Source organism: Phlebotomus papatasi, unplaced genomic scaffold, assembly GCF_024763615.1.
Source record: "Phlebotomus papatasi isolate M1 unplaced genomic scaffold, Ppap_2.1 HiC_scaffold_77, whole genome shotgun sequence".
Lineage (NCBI taxonomy): Eukaryota > Metazoa > Arthropoda > Insecta > Diptera > Psychodidae > Phlebotomus > Phlebotomus papatasi.
In genome coordinates, this window is record NW_026604969.1 from 1 (window position 1) to 20,048 (window position 20,048).

The 20,048-nt window shown below is 38.3% G+C and overlaps 2 protein-coding genes across 2 annotated transcripts; both read left to right on the forward strand.

Moving 5' to 3' along the window:
• Positions 1–3,114: 3,114 nt before the first annotated feature.
• On the forward strand, positions 3,115–15,610 carry LOC129809374 (uncharacterized). The gene is made up of 2 exons (XM_055859183.1): positions 3,115–4,667; positions 15,433–15,610. The coding sequence occupies exons 1-2, from the start codon at positions 3,115–3,117 to the stop codon at positions 15,608–15,610; spliced, it is 1,731 nt and encodes a 576-aa protein (XP_055715158.1).
• Positions 15,611–16,251: 641 nt separating this feature from the next.
• On the forward strand, positions 16,252–16,896 carry LOC129809375 (uncharacterized). The gene has a single exon (XM_055859184.1). The coding sequence runs from the start codon at positions 16,252–16,254 to the stop codon at positions 16,894–16,896; it is 645 nt and encodes a 214-aa protein (XP_055715159.1).
• Positions 16,897–20,048: the final 3,152 nt, after the last annotated feature.

Here is a 20,048-nt window from a genome sequence, read left to right on the forward strand (position 1 = left end):
GTTGAATCTCTGTGAAGGGGATCAGCACCTCTTCCAAAAGATCTCGATACTTTTCCGCAGTCATCCTCGTTGAAATCCAGCATATGGGTGTCTTACCGTAGTAAGAGAAAGCCGCCCATATCATGACGCTGCCTCCACCGAAGTTTCTGTGCATCAATGTCTGACTTTTCTGCCTCTTATCTTGCCAACACTTCATAAGCTCGTCAGGACCGTCCAAATTGAACTTTTTTTCGTCCGAAAAAAAATACTTTTTTCCATTCGTCACGCATTTCGATGTGCCTTTTAGCAAATGATAGCCGAGCAACCTGATGACGTTTCTTTAGCGGCGGTTTCTTTGGTGGTTTTCCCCATTTAAAATTACCAGATGCATTCAAAATTTGTTGTATACGTCTTGTAGTGACAGGAACATCCGTATTAAGCTTTATTTCTCTCGCTGTCAATCGACCACTCGACGCTACTCGAAAAATGCGAGACATATCCCTTTTCGTTAACTTTGTATTACGTTTCGAATGAACGTAATTTTTCCCGTAGGAGCTCTTGTACTTCAAAAAATTGGTTATGGAACATACGGAACGATTTAATTTCTTGGAAATTTGAGTTTTGGACATTCTCATCTCAGAAAACGCCTGAATCTTGTTCCCACTCCGACAGCTTCTTTCCCTTTCCCATGTTTAAAACACACTAAGTAACCTGCAAATGTGTCAAATTGGCTTGACAGATACTGCAGCCAACATCTAAACACGAAAACACTACTCAGTTGTAATCACACACAAAAAAATCAGTGGAGAACCTAATTAAATTTCGCGCCAGTTTTGATCAAATTTGAATATAACGGCTCTCGTGCACGCACGGATGGTAGTGAGCGCGGCTCACTACCATAAAAAAAGTTGTTATACAGACCTATATTGTACAAAAAAATTTTAGGCTGATCGGATGTATAGATGACCCACACCAGCCAATTAATGCAAACTTCTTAATTAAATTTCGCTGGGTGTATTTATCAAGTTTGATTGATTGCACGGAAACTGAAAAAGTTAAATTAAATTACCAAAAGTTAGCATTTATTGATGCTATGAAAAGAGTTAAATTACTTTTATCAAATTTGAAAGTTAAACCACTCACGGGTTCCAATGAATCTAGTGATGATGACAATTATTGTGAGCCTGAACAATTAGATGTTGTTGATTCAAAAAAACAGGATAATATTTCTGATACAAAAATGGGTGAATTTAACGTAGTTTCAATTTTGAAAGTTGTACCTGAGTTCGACGGGACTCAAGAAAATCTCCATAATTTTGTTGAACTTGTAGAGCTTATGAGTGAAGATTTGAGAGACGATGCTAAAATAGAGAAATTTTTAAAATTTGTTTTTCGTACTCGCATTTCTCAGAAGGCAAAAAACAAGCTTGTAGGTAATGACGAGCCAAAGACCGTAGCATAATTTAGGGATCTACTCCTTAATAATTTTAAATCTGGGCGCACAGTTCAAAAAATAACTTCCGATATTAATAAACTGAAGCAAGGAAATCGATCGGTTGCAAAGTTTAGTGAAGAAATGGAAGCTTTAGTAGCCGAGCTTAATGATGTTCAAATTTCTAATCGCGGTACGAATAATTCATCAGTTATTCGATCAATAAATGATGAACTGGGCTTACTTGCTTTTACAGCTGGTCTAAATGAACCAGTGCTAACTGTTGTCAGAGCTGCCCGGCCTAAAACACTATCCTGTGCCTCGTCTATTGCGTTAGAATCAGAGACCACCCCTCAAGAAGCAAAAATTTACACCTATAAACGTGGTGGTGGCAAACATCAAAGGGGTAGAGGATCTAATAAATCTCGTGGACATTTTTCTAATAACAACACGTCCCGAGGTCGAGAAAATTCTATCCGTGAAAGATCTTCTCGTGGTAATACGAGAGGCGGTTCTGGATCAGGACGCGGAAGCTATAGACAAGACAATGACGGTTCTGACAATAACAATCGAGGACGAAACTACAATCAATCGGGAAATCAATATTATTCACAAAATACTTCCCGTAATGGACAAAATAATAATCCGCGTAACGTTCATTTTTTAGAAACGGAACACCAGCAAAATCCGTCTATAATTGTTCACGAAATACCAGAGCATTATACGCAACATCAATAAAAAATACAGTCCAAGACAAAATTATTGAATCAAATTGCTATTGCTTAAATATATCTAATGGCACTTTTATTAAAATCAAACTAAATGGTCACCCTGTCACTGTTCTGGTTGACAGCGGTGCTGATATTTCAATATGCAAAGCACATCTAGCTAGAAATGTACAAATAAATGTATCAAAATTTTGTTTACTAAAAGGAATATCACGTGAAAAATTTCGAACAATTGGTGTGTATTCTTTGGCGTTAGACTTTGGTTCCGGAATAAAATTAAATCATGATTTCCAAATTATTGATGAATATGTTCCTATTACACCATATGTGATTTTAGGTAGAGATTTTTTGATAAAATATGGTTGTTCATTAGATTTTGAAAATTGGATTTTAAAAATTTGTTTACATGACTGTTTAATTACTATACCTATTTACAATCATATTGACGAAAATGTTATAGTAATTCCACCCCGATGCGAAATTATAAGAAAAATTGAAACATTAATAGATGAAGATTCAGTAATTTTGTCCAAAGAGATCCAGGAAGGCCCGTGTGGTTGGGGTACCCATCGGGCGCGTCCCAGGTGGCGGATAGGGAATGGCTGTAGTTGGTTTTAGAACTGGCTATAGTTTGTTTGGAAATAGCTATAGGCACGTATCGGCATCTTTGCGTCTACGAGAAGGCCTTAGTGAATACTAAACCGCGGACCACCCCAAAACCCGTGTCTCCTGGGTAAGGAGGCCTGTGCATCAGGTTTGCACCCTGTTGTCACAGTAACCTGTCAGCAAAAAAACACAACAAAGAGCCTCGGATGTCGGACGGATTGCACCGGAAACGACCTACGCGAGACAATGGACGGACAAGCTGTTGCTTCAACCGCTGGTCCCGGGGTCGGAGGGCACCATAGTAACGGAAGAGGCTCTGGAGTGACATCATGTTTGACAAGCCTATCTCGACGACAACGGCACGTCAGAATGGCTACATGGAATATCTTTTCACTCACAGGGAAGCACCAGGAGCTTAAGAGCGAAGCAAAAAGAATCCAATTAGATATAATTGGTGTTTCGTCTACTAAGCAAAGAGGTAGTGGAACTGTGGATCTTGAGGAAGGGTGGCAACTTTTCCTATCCGGAGTGGCACCGGAAATGTCTGCACAGGCGGGTGTGGGGATACTCACAAGCCCTCGGCTTTTAGACAGGGTTTGTGATGTCTGGACACACAGTGGGAGAGTGATGGGTATCAAGATCAAACTTGAGAGATCTTCCCTGGCGGTGTTGCAGGTGTACGCACCGAACGCATCGTCAGAGTACCCAGCTTTCCTAGATGAAGTGGAGGAAGTCCTGAATAAGGCATCTTCTGAAGCGGATTCAGTTGTGTTGTTTGGGGATTTCAATGCCCATGTTGGTGTTGACTCTGACACATGGAGGGGTGTGATTGGGAAGAACGGGGATAAGAGTGAGAACCCGAACGGTAAAATGTTGCTGGATTTCTGCGCAATCAAAGGTTATTCGATCATGAATACCTTTTTCCAGCATAAGGAGATTCATAAATACACCTGGGAAGACACAAAACGAGGACTTAAGTCAATAATTGACTTTGTCCTGGTTCCCGGTGTTGATAGAAGAATTGTCCAAGACGTTCGAGTTTTTAACAGTGCTGAACTGTCAACTGATCACCACCTGCTCTTTGCAAAAATTAACCTCAACGAAGATCCTCCCGCTCTACCTAAGGGTAAGAGCAAAGTGCTTAAATGCATTAGGTGGGAGAGTCTCAAGAAGAAAGACGTTGAGGAAAAATTTGTGAAGGGCATACAAGAAAGGTTTGAACAAATTCCACAGTCTCCTTCTGACATAGAGGCTGAATGGGCCTGCTTCCAAACAGCCATTTTGGCCTCGGCTACAGAAGCTTGTGGCGTTAAGCGCATTAATGTGACGAACAACGTGAAACGGTCATCTTGGTGGGGAACACCGGGAGTAAAAGAAGCCGTTGGAGAGAAAAAGAAGGCTTACAAGTTGTACATACAACGTAAGGATTCTGATTCTCGTGATCGTTATGTTGAGGCGCGAAAGGCTGCAAAGCTCGCAGTTAAAGCCGCTAGAGAGGAGGCGTGGAAAAAGTTCGGTGAAAAGCTGGAGCTTGACTATAGGACGGCAAACAAAACTTTCTGGCAAACAGTCCGAAGACTCCGAGGGAAGAAGAGCAATTCCATCCAAGGAGTAACATCCAAGGAAGGGAATCTTCTGACAAAAGAGGAAGAGGTTTTAAATCGCTGGAAAGAGTACTTCTCAGAATTGCTCAATCCTCAGCAAGGCACTGATGATGACGTACCCACGAGTAAAGGCAGGGAGGAAAGTAGTCCTTCAGAGAGTGAAGTCCTGTATGCGATTAGTAAATTGAAAGATGGAAAAGCTGCAGGAATTGACGAAATACGTCCCGAAATGCTAAAACTCATGGGTATAGTGGGTGTTAATTGGCTCACGCGTGTCATTAAGGTGGCTTGGCAAAGTGGGAGAGCACCAAAGGACTGGCAAGTTGGGGTCATTGTACCCATATTCAAGAAGGGAAACAAGAAAGATTGCTCCAATTATAGGGGAATTTCCCTTCTGAGTTTGCCCGGCAAAGTGTATGCCAAAATCCTTGAGAGAAGATGCCGAGAAATAGTCGAACCCAGACTGGGTGAGGAACAATGCGGTTTCAGACCTGGTAGAAGCACCACGGATCAGCTTTTCACCCTGAGGATGATTGTCGAAAAGGCTTGGGAGTATGCTTGTTTCATAGATTTGGAAAAAGCATATGACCGAGTACCGAGAGAACAACTTTGGGATGTACTGCACGAGTACGGACTGGATGAAGAATTGGTAGGAGCCATTCAGTCATTGTACAGAGACTGTAGTAGCTGTGTTCGTGTAAACGGATCCAAATCGGAAGGTTTTCAAGTGGGTGTTGGACTGCGTCAAGGGTGTGTTCTATCACCATTGTTGTTCATAATATACATGGACAAGATTATGGAACGCAGTCGGGAGCGGAATGCGATTCGTATTGGGGATTTCAGGGTGAGCCATTTCCTCTATGCAGATGATTTGGTTCTTTTTGGATCTTCCGAAGAAGAGCTTCAGCGCACACTTGACCGATTTGTAAATGTTTGTGCCGAAACAGGTATGAAGGTGAACGTGGGTAAGTCGGAAGTAATGGTGATTTCCCGACAATCTGTGGAATGCACTCTACATGTTAGTGGAGACTCATTGACACAGGTGGAGAAGTTCAAGTATCTCGGGGTGTTATTCACGAGTGATGATAGGATGGAGGCAGAACTCTCGTCGCGAATCGGTCAGGCTTCTGCAGTTATGAGGGAGCTTGGCAGAAGCGTGCTGAGGAAGGTCGAGCTTAGTCGATCGGCTAAATTATCGGTCTTTAAAGCTGTGTTCATTCCTATTCTCACCTATGGTCATGAGATTTGGGTAATGACCGAAAGGGTAAGATCGCGAGTACAAGCTGCCGAGATGAGGTACCTTCAAGCGGTTAAGGGAATCACTCGTAGAGATCGAGTGAGGAATGTGGCCGTTCGTGAGGAACTAAGAGTCGAGGAGCTGCTTCTTCGGGTTGAGAGATCACAACTTCGATGGTATGGACATGTTCAACGCATGAATGAAGAAAGATTCCCTAGAAAAGCTATGCAAGCCATTGTGAGGAGACCTCGGCCTCGAGGCAGACCTAGGACAAGGTGGCTGAATCAAATTCAGAATCTTGCCTTGGAACGCCTCGGGATCGAACCCGAACATCTTCCTGAAGTGGCGGAGGATCGACAAGCGTGGGCTGCTAATTTGGATGTCATGGGCCCGCGACCCCAATAGGGATAAGCGGTTGAAAATGAATGAATGAATGAGATCCAGGAAGGTGTCTTTGTTGCTAACAGTATCGTTCGAGGTACTGCTTATATAAAATTAATTAACACAAATGAAGAGGAAGTAGTAATTAAAGATTTTACACCAGAACTAGAACCTCTTTCGGCATACCATGTTTTTAATATAAAGAATGCCTCGGTTAATTCCTTGAAAAATACTAAGATGAATGCATTAAACAACTTTTAAAAGAGTTAAATTTGAGCACAATACCGGATTTTGCATTGGAAAGTATTATAGATATCTGTATAAAATACCACGAAATTTTTTGTTTAGAAAATGATAATTTAACAGTAAATAATTTTTACAAACAAAAAATCTCATTAACTGACATATCTCCGGTATTTATCCGAAATTATCGTGTACCAAAGACACAACTTCCTGAAATTAATTTACAAGTAGATGAACTTTTAAAACAGGACTGTATTGAAGCATCTGTCAGTAGTTATAATTCTCCATTGCTTTTGGTACCTAAGAAATCCATAGATTCTTCGAAAAAGTGGCGTCTCGTCGTAGATTTTAGAAAATTAAACAAAAGAATAATGGGGGATAAATTTCCGCTACCCCGAATAAACGAAATTTTAGATGATCTTGGACGGGCAAAATATTTTTCTACTTTAGATCTTAAAACTTCATTTCACCAAATTGAACTCGATGAAGAGTCACGCCCTTTAACTGCATTCACTTCAAGATCAAATCACTATCATTTTAAAAGACTTCCTTTCGGACTTAAAGTATCCGCTAACAGTTTCCAGAGAATGTTATCAATAGCTTTATCAGGACTCTCGCCAGATTGTGCTTTCTTATATGTTGATGATGTTATTGTGTTTGGCTGTAATGTCAAGCTTCATAACGAAAATTTGATTAAAATTTTTCAAAGACTTAGAAAGTATAATCTTAAACTCAATCCGGCGAAGTGTTCATTCTTGAATAAAGAGGTTACCTATTTAGGCCATCTTGTAACGGATAAGGGAATTCTACCCGATCCTAAAAAAATTCACGCAATAAAAAATTACCCTACACCACAAAATGCGGATGATGTACGTCGCTTTGTGTCGTTTTGCAATTATTATCGGCGTTTTGTTCAAAACTTTGCAAAAATTTCGGCCCCACTATATCATCTTTCAAAAAAAACGTAATTTTTAATTGGAGTAAAGAATGCAATGACGCTTTCGAAGAATTAAAAGCAAAATTAATGTCTCCTGAAATTTTAGCCTACCCGGATGATAACCAAAAATTAATTATAACCACTGACAGTTCTCAATTCGCGTATGGTGCAGTATTGTCACAAGGGGAGATTGGATCTGACAAACCGATCGCATTTGCGAGTAAGAGCCTTCATAAACATGAGTTGAAAAAGCCTATAATTATTAAGGAACTTCTCGCGGCGCATTGGGCTATCATGTACTTCCATCCATATGTCTACGGGAAACGGTTTACTCTAGTTACGGACCATAGACCGTTAGTCGGTCTCTTTTCAAATCGTTCACTATCTTCTAAATTAAATAATGTTCGACTTGAGTTGATGGATTATGATTTTGATGTAGTCTATCGTCCTGGTAATTTAAATTGTGCTGATGCCCTCAGCAGAATTATTATTTCTTCAGAAGAATTAAAATCACTTATTCCAGTAGAACATGACGTAAATGTATTAACCAGGGCAATGGCTAAAAAAGAGCCCATTTCGTCAAATAAAGCCCCAGTGTCAGAAACAATTCCTTTTGTAGACCCTTTAGTTTGGATATGTCAATCATTGTCAGAAATAAAAAATTTAACACGTGTTGAGTTCTCAATTAAAGATTGAAATTTTGCGAGCAAGTCTTCGATTTTGATCGAAAGACATAAAGTAAAGAGTAATAACATTTCAAAAATCGAGTGCACTCAGGAGGATATAAAAAGATATTTGGGCGATATCTTTAATTCTATAAAGAATATAATAAAGAAACAAAAGAATGCCGACTTTCGAGTAGCATTTTCAATGGATGATAAATTGTTCTCATACATAAGTGTAAGAGAATTTAAAACATTTTATGAATCGTTGCAACGAAATGAAGTGGATCCACTAAAAATCGCTCTTTACGCACCTCCAAAGGTAATTACCAATAAAAACGAAATGCTTAAGTTGATCAACGAATTTCACGATACGCCCACCGGAGGACATTTTGGCATAGCCAAGACTATGAAAAGAATAAAAAAATTTTACGTTTGGAAGGGAATGCGCAAAATGGTTAGAGATTACGTACAAGCTTGTATACAATGCGCCACAAATAAGATTCATAGACACGTTAAGGAACCTTTGCAAATAACGGAAACTCCAAGTTCTAGTTTTGAGACGATACAAGCAGATCTAGTAAGCCCGTTACATGAAACATCAAACGGTAAAAAGTATGCGCTAACGTTACAGTGTGAACTTTCCAAGTTTATTGAAATAATACCCTTACCAAATAAAGAAAGTCACACAGTAGCGAAAGCCATAGTTGAAAACTTTATTTTAAAATTCGGTCATTTTAGAACACTCAAAACAGACTTAGGACGTGAGTTTGTAAACGAAACTTTTACCAGCATTTGCGAGCTATTGCACATAAACCATTCACGATCCACTCCCTATCATCACCAAACGCTAGGTAGTGTAGAAAGAATGCACCGAGTTTTAAACTCATATTTACTATCTTTTAGCGATTGTGATGATTGGGATGTGTGGATACCTTATTTTGTATTTACCTACAATAATACGCCCCATTTAGACACTAATTACACCCCTTTTCAATTGATTTTTGGGAAACTGACATCCCTAAATATTGATGATCGCTTCTCGACACCAATATATAATTACGATGCATATGTTAGTGAATTAAAGTTTCGCTTACAAAAATCGCACGAAAAAGCAAAGGAATTCCTTATGAAAGAAAAATTAAAAAGAACACAAAAAGAACTAATTTCTATAATTAACTTTAAAATCAATGATCTAGTTATAGTTACCAATGAAGGTCGGACTAAGCAGGAAAGTCCTTATACAGGCCCATATATAATAATAAATAGACTAGGCGTCAATAGTAAACTCAGAAATCTAAGTAATGGTAAAGAAATTATAGTTCATAATAATAGATTAAAGTTTTTTAAATAATACAGTAATTGAGGCCTCAAGTACTAATAGTTATAATTAAAAATAAACACATTAAGATTTGAAAAGTTGATTTATAAGTAATTACTAAATTCAAGATAAGAAATATTAACTTAAAAAAAAAAAGGTTTATAGTTACTTAAATATTAAGAAAAATTATATCTACTATTATAACTTCAAAAACAAAATTAACAAAAAAAAAACAAAAAAAAGGGAAATACTGTATGCAGAATGTAAAAGAAAAAAGAAAATACTAAATTCAAAATTCAAAATTCAAAAAAAAATCAAAATTCAAAAGGAGAATGGTCAAAAGTATATGGGCGCTGGTCCCGGAATCGCCACAAACGAGAATAGGTGCATTTTGTAGGTACTGATATAAGATTGAAAAATTGCCGGGACCCAGGACGATAAACGCTGGGAGTCCTTGTAAAAATGCCTTTATCCTTTCGATAAATCGCTGTTTTGACAACGAATTACGCAAGAACGGCTAAAGTGATCTTGATGAAATTCGGTATAGGGTCACTGTATGACTTAAAGTTTTTATCCATGCATATCACCCCCTCCCCCCACTCTCCATTCTGATAGCCCCCATACAAAATGGGGGCGCTTTACCTTATAACTCCTTTCTAAGAGGAGGTATAAAGCTGAAATTGGGTAAGGGAACAAAGCTTAGGGAAGACTTCTAATCCATGTATAATATCTCCCTCCAGTGGTCCCCTTTCTGGTAGCCCTCATACAAAATGAGAGCATTTCACCTTATAACTCCTTTCTGAGAAAAGATAGGAAGTTGAAATACAGCATGGAAACAAGGCTTAAAGAAGACTTTTTAACCATACTGACCAAACTCTTCCTCCATCACCCCTTCTGGTAGCCCCCATACAAAATAAGACTATTTTACCTTATAACTCCTTTCTAAAAGGAGGCAGAAAGCTGTAATTCGACTAGATGTCTATAAATGCATATAAAATCTAGAAAATTATTGTTAACGTTATTAGTTATTCATTTTTTTTTCATTCTTTTACAAACCAACTACTTCTTCTCAGAAAGGAGGTCAAAATGCTCTCATTTTGTATAGGATTACTAGAAGGGGTGGTGGAGGAGCGGGTTAACATTCATGATTGAAAAGTCTTCTATAAGTATTGTTCCCTTGTTGAATATCAGCTTTCTACATCGTCTTAGAAAGGAGTTATAAAGTAAAGTGCCCCCATTTTGTATGAGGGCTACCAGAACGGAGGGTGGAGGGAGGGGGTGGTATGCATAAATAAAAAGTTTAAAACATGCAGTGACCCTATACCGAATTTCATCAAGATCACTTTAGCAGTTCTTGTATAATTCGTAGTCAAAACAACGATTTTTCGGAAGGATAAAGGCCTTTTTTACAAGGACTCCCAGCGTTTATCGTCCTGGGTCCCGGCATTTTTCTCAACCTTATATCAATATTTTCAAAATGCGTCTATTCTAATTTTTGTATGAAGATGAACCAGCGCCCATATACTTTTGATCATTCTTCATCATTGTAAAAAATAGTTTTTATGCTCTAGAACTGTTCCTCCATGGTTTAGAACATTGATCCCAGAACAAAAGTTGTTACCTATACTAATGTCTATCCAATGACATAGGTCCCGTTCGTGGCGATTCCGGGACCGGATTTGACCATTCTCCTTTATATATTCTAAAACCAAATTCTAAAGATCATACTCCAAAAGGGGGTGATGTAGTGGAATGCTCGATCAGCATTCCATATTGTACTTTGTGATGTATATCTGTAAATACTGTTGGAAATATATTCAGTCTTTGGGCAACCACCTCAGCGATGAGTATCACTTTCCACCAACTCAGTACATAATGTTTCTTAATATTATTATACATTCTTCTTACGCCCGCATGGCCACTAGTTGGCAAGATGTGAAATTCGTTCAAAATCAAATCCCTGGTCTCTTTTGATTTAATTTCTTGTACTCCTTTTACGATAAGAATTCTTGGACCGGTCCTAAGGATATTTTTACTATTAGCGCGCTTTAAATATTTTAGGAAGTCTGATATTAGTGTATTATTTTCTTGAATAATTAACACTACTTCCATAATATTATACTCCTTACACAAATTTGAAAACACTCTCAACAACGCGTCTCGCGCATCAATTGACCGATAAAAGGGATATAAATAACTTCTTTTTTTTGAATTTGATACGAATTCTTTACCTTTTAATGCATTTGGATCTAGTTTAGACACACACCGAAGTTCGATACATGTTTTAGGTTTTTTCAATACTTCTACAATATGCGGTTGATCAGGCCACACATCCTTAGAATTATTAATAATCGAACCTGGATCGTTCATAGACAATTCATTCAGTTTAGCTCTCTGAGCTCTTGTCATTACATTAATTTCTTTTTCTGATTCATCGGAATTTAATTCTTTCAGTTCTTTAGACGTAACTACAATTCGCGATGAAGCGTCTGCAGCTACATTTTCTTTTCCTTTTATATATTCTACAGAAAAATCAAATTCCTCAAATTGTAATCGAAATCTCATCAGTCGACTTGATGGATTTTTCAAACTGAAAAATAAAATTAATGGTCTATGGTCAGTGTATATCTTAAATTTTCTTCCAAAAATATAAGGCCTAAAGTATTTACAAGCCCAGACAATAGCAGGAAGCTCTTTGTCAATGGTCTCGTAATTACGCTCTGCCTTATTTAGTGGTCTACTTGCAAAAGCAACTGGTCTGTCGTCCTTATTACTCAAGACTGCACCGATTGCAATACCTGAAGCATCTGTTCGAATGCTGAATGTGTTTTCCTCAGTAAAATCAGGATATTGCAATATGGGAAGGTGTAGTAATGCATTTTTTAAAGTCTCAAAAGAATTTTGACATTCAGGAGTCCAATCGAACTTTACTGATTTCCTTGTTAAATTATTAAGTGGTGCTGCGAGTGTTGCAAAATTTTTAATAAATTTACGGTAATAATTTACAAACGCGGTGAACCATTTTACTTCCAAAGAATTCTTAGATATCGGATATTGTTTTACTGATTCAGCTTTTTCCGGATCTGGTCTAATACCATCGACTGAAATCTCATGACCTAAATAAAGAATTTGCCGTTTAAGGAACTCGCATTTTTTAACGTTTAACTTTAATTTTACCTCTCGCAATCTTTGAAAAACTGTGATTAAATTTTTATTGTGTTCTACTAAATTTCTGCTGAATACTATCAAATCATCGAGATACACGAAACATTTTTCGTAATTCAAACCACTCATGGCCACTGTCATCATGCGAGAAAATGAACTGGGACTTATCTTAAGGCCCATAGGTAATCTCGTCATCTGATACTGACCACGATCTGTACCGAATGATGTGCACGCTCGCGATTTTTTAGCTAATTCTAATTGATAGTATCCCTGAGACAAATCGAGATGAGAAAAATAAATAGCACCTGATAAGGAATCAAGTATTTCCGAAATATTGGGCAAAGGAAACTTGTCGTCCTGAAGCTGTTTATTGAGTAATCTGTAGTCAATTACTACACGCCATTTTTTATCCCCATTCGTACTTTTCTTAGGTACAATGAGTAAAGGAGCAGACCATTCGCTTCGCGTTTCTTCTATAATTCCATCTCTCAGCATCCCTTCTACCTGCCTATGTATTTCTTTCTTATGAGCTTGCGGCAAGCGGTAAGGTTTAAAATATACTGGATGGGCATCGGGTTTCAGATTTATGGATTGTTGGTATACATTAGTAATGGTTAAAGTGTCCTTTTCAAGATGAAAGACATCAGCGTATTTTGCGCAGATCTTCTCAATAGACAATTTTTCCTCTCCTTCTAAATAACCAAGGTCCAATTCCTTTAATAAGCTTTTAACACGTTCATGAGAATTATAATTTTCGTTAAATTTTCCGATAAAATAATTTTCCGCATTGTGACTTTCGGGCATAAGATTTTTCAAAGTTACACATTCATCTCTAACATTCAAGAATCGTACTGGAATCAAACCATTCGTCGGTCTAACAATCATTCCTGCCACAAACACACCTTTACATACTTCTTTTGGCACAATCACAGAATCATTCAATTTATTTGTTTCAAAATATCTTATTAGGGGGAACTGGGGCAGTAGTAATCTGGGGTAGTTGTAAACACTGTGATTTTTTTCATTAATTTTAAGACTCCAGAGGATAAAACCCATAAGCATTCATAGATACCATGGGGATGTATGTCCACAGATAAATTGGTCAATAAAATCCTAATATACTTTAAAAATAAAAATCATTTTCCTGAAAATGTTGATATTTCGATTATTTTGATCATTTGGATTTCCACCTGGAAATTAAAAATTGTGTAAAATAATCGAAATGTAGCAATACCAGTTCTTTCCTACATCTTTTAGGATTATATTAATGCATTTACTAAAGAAATTGAGATTCTCATTATTTCAAAAGAATTAATAATTGGTCAGTGTTCAAGATGAACATGCACGTTCATACAAATTATTTTCAAATTAGGATTTTTTAATCTTTGAGGGATAATAATGGGTTTTAATTCATATCGAACTACTTTTGAATAGTTAAATCGCCAGGATATTCATCATAAGTCCTCACATCCTAAAAAGGATACGAATTATTCAACACAAAAGTTGGAAAGTTTTGGCTTCACCAAGACTTTACAAGGGTTTTCGTTACCCCTTTTTTAAGTCAATGACTTATCCTTAAAGGATTTAAGGACTACTACACTATTTTTAGATACTTTTACTACTAGGAATGTCCTGTCATTTCAATTAGAGACGAATAGTTTAACTAATATACGGATTTTAGTTCTGGTTAAATCGAGTCATTTCACGAAGTATACAAAACAAGCCTCACTTTAACGGCAAATATTGAAAAAACTAGGATGCTAAACGATCCTAAACTTTTACCATCCTATTTTCTATATCCTTAACTGTATCTGATATCAATTTGCTACCATTCTAACAAGTAGTTTCTATGATATTAGAGATTGAAAATTGTCAAATTCTTATTGAAAGTAGGTCATTATGCTTAGTGTTAATGACACCCGTTCATTCACTTCTTGATCAGCATTTTTTCGTCAGCAAAATAAAGAATGTGCAATTTTGCAATGACGCATTATGGGTTCACGAAGTTCACCTTAGTAATTAAGTGGGGTAAAAATGATTTGTATAAATAGGGTTAATTTTTGTTAAATAAATCAGATTGCGATAGAGATTCCTGAGTTTCACTTCTAGCAGCACGAGAGTGCTTGTTCCAGAGAAATCGCATCTCCCTTTTGGCCCAAGACCAGCGGCATCCTATTGCCTAAGGATTACCAGCGGCCAATTGGCTCCCTACTGCCAGGAAACAGCGGCTTCTCTTCAAGAAGCCTTAAGACCTAGGGCAGGCTTTGAGAATATTTCTGGAGGAATTTTTCCCTAGAGGCATTCATTTGCCGGACTGCAAGGTTGGAAATTTATTTCTAACCTTGGTTAAACTCTCTCGAGGCACCCCCGGGGGTAGCCTACACAAGGGGGCATTACTGCCTAAAGCCCGGTGGCTCGAAAGAGCCGTTACTAGAGGCCGTGAAAACAGCCGAGAGTCAGTCCAAACAGTGGAAGAATTCCCCAGGAAGTTCTCACCAGAGCAAGGGAATAATCTGACGGGATTCGGATTATTCTCTTCCTCTAGCTTCGGCTTTTCAGCTGTTTGGAGCCGAAACATGGTCCTTCGAGCCGGATAATCCTTACAAGATTATCCGGCATCGTTGAGGTCCCAACCCAAGGTGTCTACGCAGAGGACGTTAATCACCAACCAGAGGACTGCTTCTTCCCTGTGGACATACGACAAGCAGTTAGAAGGGAACCTCATCAGTGATCTATCAGCGACACTGACCATACCAACGAGAGTATCTTGGAAAGATATTCGACTCACCGTGACGTCAGTCTCCATAAGACGTCATTTCACCAGCGATTGACATCAGTTTCATCGTTTCTCGTCTCATCAGCAGACAGCTAATTCTCCAAGAAGTAGTGCACGACTCCTTGGAAGGATTCCGGCGAAGGTGTCCTGGGACAGCTCATCCTTCATCCGTTGTCTTCAGGAGGTTCGCAGACGACTTTTCTAAGTCATTCCATCACTGAGTCCAGTCTCACGTGATCAGCAGATTTATTCCAATCTGTGTTGGGTGCCCTCTATTCTCGAGCGGTGTTCCCATTCAACGGCAAACCGGATCCATTGCCAAATCTTCAGCCTGCAGTATTTCTTTAAGGAAACATCGCAGGATCCATCATCGAGTCCTGTCTCCGGTGATTCAACGATATTTTATCGTTAGACGACCTCATCAGAAGGTTCCAGACTACAGTTCTCATCGAATGAAGATTGAGAAAAGTCCAACGTCGTTTCAAGGTCCAGTCCAGACGACATCCATCCAAATCTTATTCAGAAGGTCACTACCATAAGAACGTTCTCCACAATCCTCGAGGAGAAAAACACTTTATCAGTTGACTGATCTTCGGTGAATTTACTCACCAGACTTCATCAATTTCTGGGAAATTTACGCCTTTCCAGAAAGAATCCAGCATCCGCCCAGATCCATTGGGAAAGCAATCACATTCGCTGATTGCCACAACGTATTGACTCACCACCTCGCTGCAACACTTTTAGAGAAGACAAGAGGGTGGAAGTCCAAGAATCAAAAAAGCGGCAAGAACACTCTATATCTGAGTGTTTCTTCATAAATTTGCCAATCCAGGCATTTTCCTTGTGGGACACCACACATTCTTCCGTATCTTCAAAATCCACTAGAGATACAGAATTATCTCAGACTCACTGAACCATCCACGCACTCACGAAATATATTCACGGATATCACTATCTCACGGAGAGGTCGCAAAGTCCAACACGTCACATTCCGCACTAATTTCACACAATTCATCTACAATTGAAAATCAAAAGTGCAAACGTTGGAAGATTGAAGCGGCAATCCACGACGCGCGAAGAAGGCACAGTGAGGATCAGATTACATTTGGGTAAATCACACGTCCAGTGTTGACACACACCAAAGCTTTCTTCAATAATTCCCTACAACTCTACTATCAGAATGGCTAATTCAAATCCAACGGAAGAAGAAATTCCATCAACTGAAGAAAACATCAGACTGTTGTCTCATTGGTTAGTCCAGTTTCCCAAACTACCTGCCATTGAGATCAAGAAGTTTTCCGGCAACGAAGAAAATTGGCATTCCTTCTTTGAGCTCTTTAACACAGTCATTCACGAAAATCCAAGGCTCAAAGATGTAACAAGGCTCCAGTATTTGATGTCATATCTTGAAAAAGGACCACTGTCCTTGATTGATCACCTGACACTCTCCAACGCCAATTATGCCAGTGCTATCAGCATCCTTAAAACCAGATATGAAAGCAAAAGGATTTTGGTCGCATCTTACGTCAAACCTTTAGTCAGGTACAAGAAATTCAAAATCTACTCCGCTGAAGATGTTATTGGGCTACATGATCGCATCAACGTGTCTCTTACGGGACTTAAGAATCTTCAGTACGACATCAGTTCCTGGGATCCCTTAATCGTATCCATCGCCATGAACAAATTTGATTCTGAAACTGCTAAAGCTTTTGAGGAGACTTTGCCTGATACAACGACGGTTCCATCCTTGGAAGAACTTCAGAACTTCCTTACAAAAAGATACAGAATCCTAAAAGCCATAGGAAACAACTCCAAGAGCAACTAAGAGGATCCGTTATTCCAGGGCGCGGGCCCCAGTATGTTCAAGATGAACATGCACGTTCATACAAATTATTTTCAAATTAGGATTTTTTAATCTTTGAGGGATAATAATGGGTTTTAATTCATATCGAACTACTTTTGAATAGTTAAATCGCCAGGATATTCATCATAAGTCCTCACATCCTAAAAAGGATACGAATTATTCAACACAAAAGTTGGAAAGTTTTGGCTTCACCAAGACTTTACAAGGGTTTTCGTTACCCCTTTTTTAAGTCAATGACTTATCCTTAAAGGATTTAAGGACTACTACACTATTTTTAGATACTTTTACTACTAGGAATGTCCTGTCATTTCAATTAGAGACGAATAGTTTAACTAATATACGGATTTTAGTTCTGGTTAAATCGAGTCATTTCACGAAGTATACAAAACAAGCCTCACTTTAACGGCAAATATTGAAAAAACTAGGATGCTAAACGATCCTAAACTTTTACCATCCTATTTTCTATATCCTTAACTGTATCTGATATCAATTTGCTACCATTCTAACAAGTAGTTTCTATGATATTAGAGATTGAAAATTGTCAAATTCTTATTGAAAGTAGGTCATTATGCTTAGTGTTAATGACACCCGTTCATTCACTTCTTGATCAGCATTTTTTCGTCAGCAAAATAAAGAATGTGCAATTTTGCAATGACGCATTATGGGTTCACGAAGTTCACCTTAGTAATTAAGTGGGGTAAAAATGATTTGTATAAATAGGGTTAATTTTTGTTAAATAAATCAGATTGCGATAGAGATTCCTGAGTTTCACTTCTAGCAGCACGAGAGTGCTTGTTCCAGAGAAATCGCATCTCCCTTTTGGCCCAAGACCAGCGGCATCCTATTGCCTAAGGATTACCAGCGGCCAATTGGCTCCCTACTGCCAGGAAACAGCGGCTTCTCTTCAAGAAGCCTTAAGACCTAGGGCAGGCTTTGAGAATATTTCTGGAGGAATTTTTCCCTAGAGGCATTCATTTGCCGGACTGCAAGGTTGGAAATTTATTTCTAACCTTGGTTAAACTCTCTCGAGGCACCCCCGGGGGTAGCCTACACAAGGGGGCATTACTGCCTAAAGCCCGGTGGCTCGAAAGAGCCGTTACTAGAGGCCGTGAAAACAGCCGAGAGTCAGTCCAAACAGTGGAAGAATTCCCCAGGAAGTTCTCACCAGAGCAAGGGAATAATCTGACGGGATTCGGATTATTCTCTTCCTCTAGCTTCGGCTTTTCAGCTGTTTGGAGCCGAAACAGTCAGAAAACAGCATTTGGGGTAGATGTAATCAGGCAATTTCAATTTCACAAAATGAGTAGGTAAAAGAGCGGGAAATTGACCTTCATGCGAAATATCTATAATTCATAGATTACGAAAAAAATTGGTGGCGCTGTGTTCAATAAAAAGTCACATGATGTCAAAATATGGGGAAAATCCATTGAAAAATGTCTTTGATATGCATGCTTTTAGTTTTTTTGCTATTTTAATTATTCTTTGTAAAAAGTGTCGTGATTTTTTGAAAAATATACAGTCTTTATATATCTCTTAAGTAATTAAAATAATCGAAAGTGGTGCAAAGTTAATTTCAAGGGTGGGAAAAAAGGTGTTTACTTCCTCCCCAGAAAGTGGTTACTTCTACCCCAGGTATTTTGTGAAAAGAGAAAAATGCACAGTGACACAAATTTTATTTTTATGGAAAACTCAATTGTATTCCAGCATCCGCATTACCCTCGACGAATTGCCTATACCCAAGGGTAAAACATGAGCTAAGAAATATTTTCCAAAAAATCACGGTGTCCTTGGAAAATCACCTCAAATTCGCATGTATCGAAAATGATTACATGTGCCCCAGTCTCCCCTACTTCGCATCTTGGCGGAATTATTGTGTTTATGCACTGGGCCAGTGTTTCCACTGGCACAGTAACATTTTTCTCATTGCACCATAAAGACAAACTAGTGTCCTCAAAATTAATAATTGCGCTAAATTTAACGAGAAAGTCGGAACCAATAATTCCGTCAGCATCTTTTAGTAAAGTATTTAGTACCAAAAACTCATGGTCAACATATTCTCCATTGATCTCACAAGAAACTTGAGTTGAACCTAAGGAATACGTTGACCCACTTATTCCATTTATTCTAATTTTTCGCTCTTCATTTATTTTCATGTCACTTGATACACTCTCTTTTTTCAAAACACTGATGGATGCACCCGTATCAAGTAAAAAACATAGATGTTTACCATTCGCACGGAATCTCACAAAATTCATACCATCGCAGCGGAAAATAATTTTTTGTTCAATTGAAGAAAGTACGAAAACATTCTTCTTCGTCATCGTAATATTGCTGATTGTAGGGGTCATTGAATTCATCATATTCGCTGAATGCTTGGACATTTCCCCTTCTGCTACTCTAACCGATTGTGCATTGCCAGCATTCCTTGATCCGCTTTGACTATTACCGCGATTTCCCGTATGAGATTGTGAATTCCCGCGGGAATTTCCTCGAGAGTTACCCCGCGAATTACCTCGACAATTTCCTCGATTTTTGCCTCTGCTGTTGTGTCCATGGGAGTTATTTGATCGAGAATTATTATTACCTGCGTTAGATTTACGGTAATGTCCCCGCTTAGAATTTTTACCTCTGAAGTGATATACATTCGCATGTTCACTTCGCGACGAATCTTCGTCCAATGCTCCACGGACAGCCTCTTTAAGGGTATCGTAATTTCTTGCCTTGATTATTGTCGACAAATTTTCATTTTTAAGACCGTTCGCAAATGCATTTATCGCGATTCTTTCATTATGTGTTTTTAACACATCAAAAGTTCCCGAATCATTTCCAGACTGAGCAATAGTTAAATCCACGAATAATTCCTCGATAGACTTGCCGAATTTATCAATAGAATCTTTTCCCTGTTTGGCAGAACATAATTTACGCACCAGAGCTGTATCAGATTTCTGGGGGAGTAAAAATTTTTTCATATCTTCCAACAATTCCGAAACAGTACTATAATTTTGTCTCAATTTCAGTTTCGCTGTTTGAGTTAATCGAGTTTTCAAGACAAATTGTATCATTAATGATTTATTTGAAGATTCTAACATCAAGTCATACAACTCAATATAATC

Excerpts from the sequence above, each read along its gene's own strand:
- LOC129809374 (XM_055859183.1), top strand. The coding sequence starts at position 3,115 with ATGGCTACATGGAATATCTTTTCACTCACAGGGAAGCACCAGGAGCTT. Across the intron at positions 4,668-15,432 it reads GGGAGAGCACCAAAGGACTG|GATCCATCATCGAGTCCTGT; the intron begins GCAAGTTGGGGT and ends GAAACATCGCAG.
- LOC129809375 (XM_055859184.1), top strand. The coding sequence starts at position 16,252 with ATGGCTAATTCAAATCCAACGGAAGAAGAAATTCCATCAACTGAAGAA.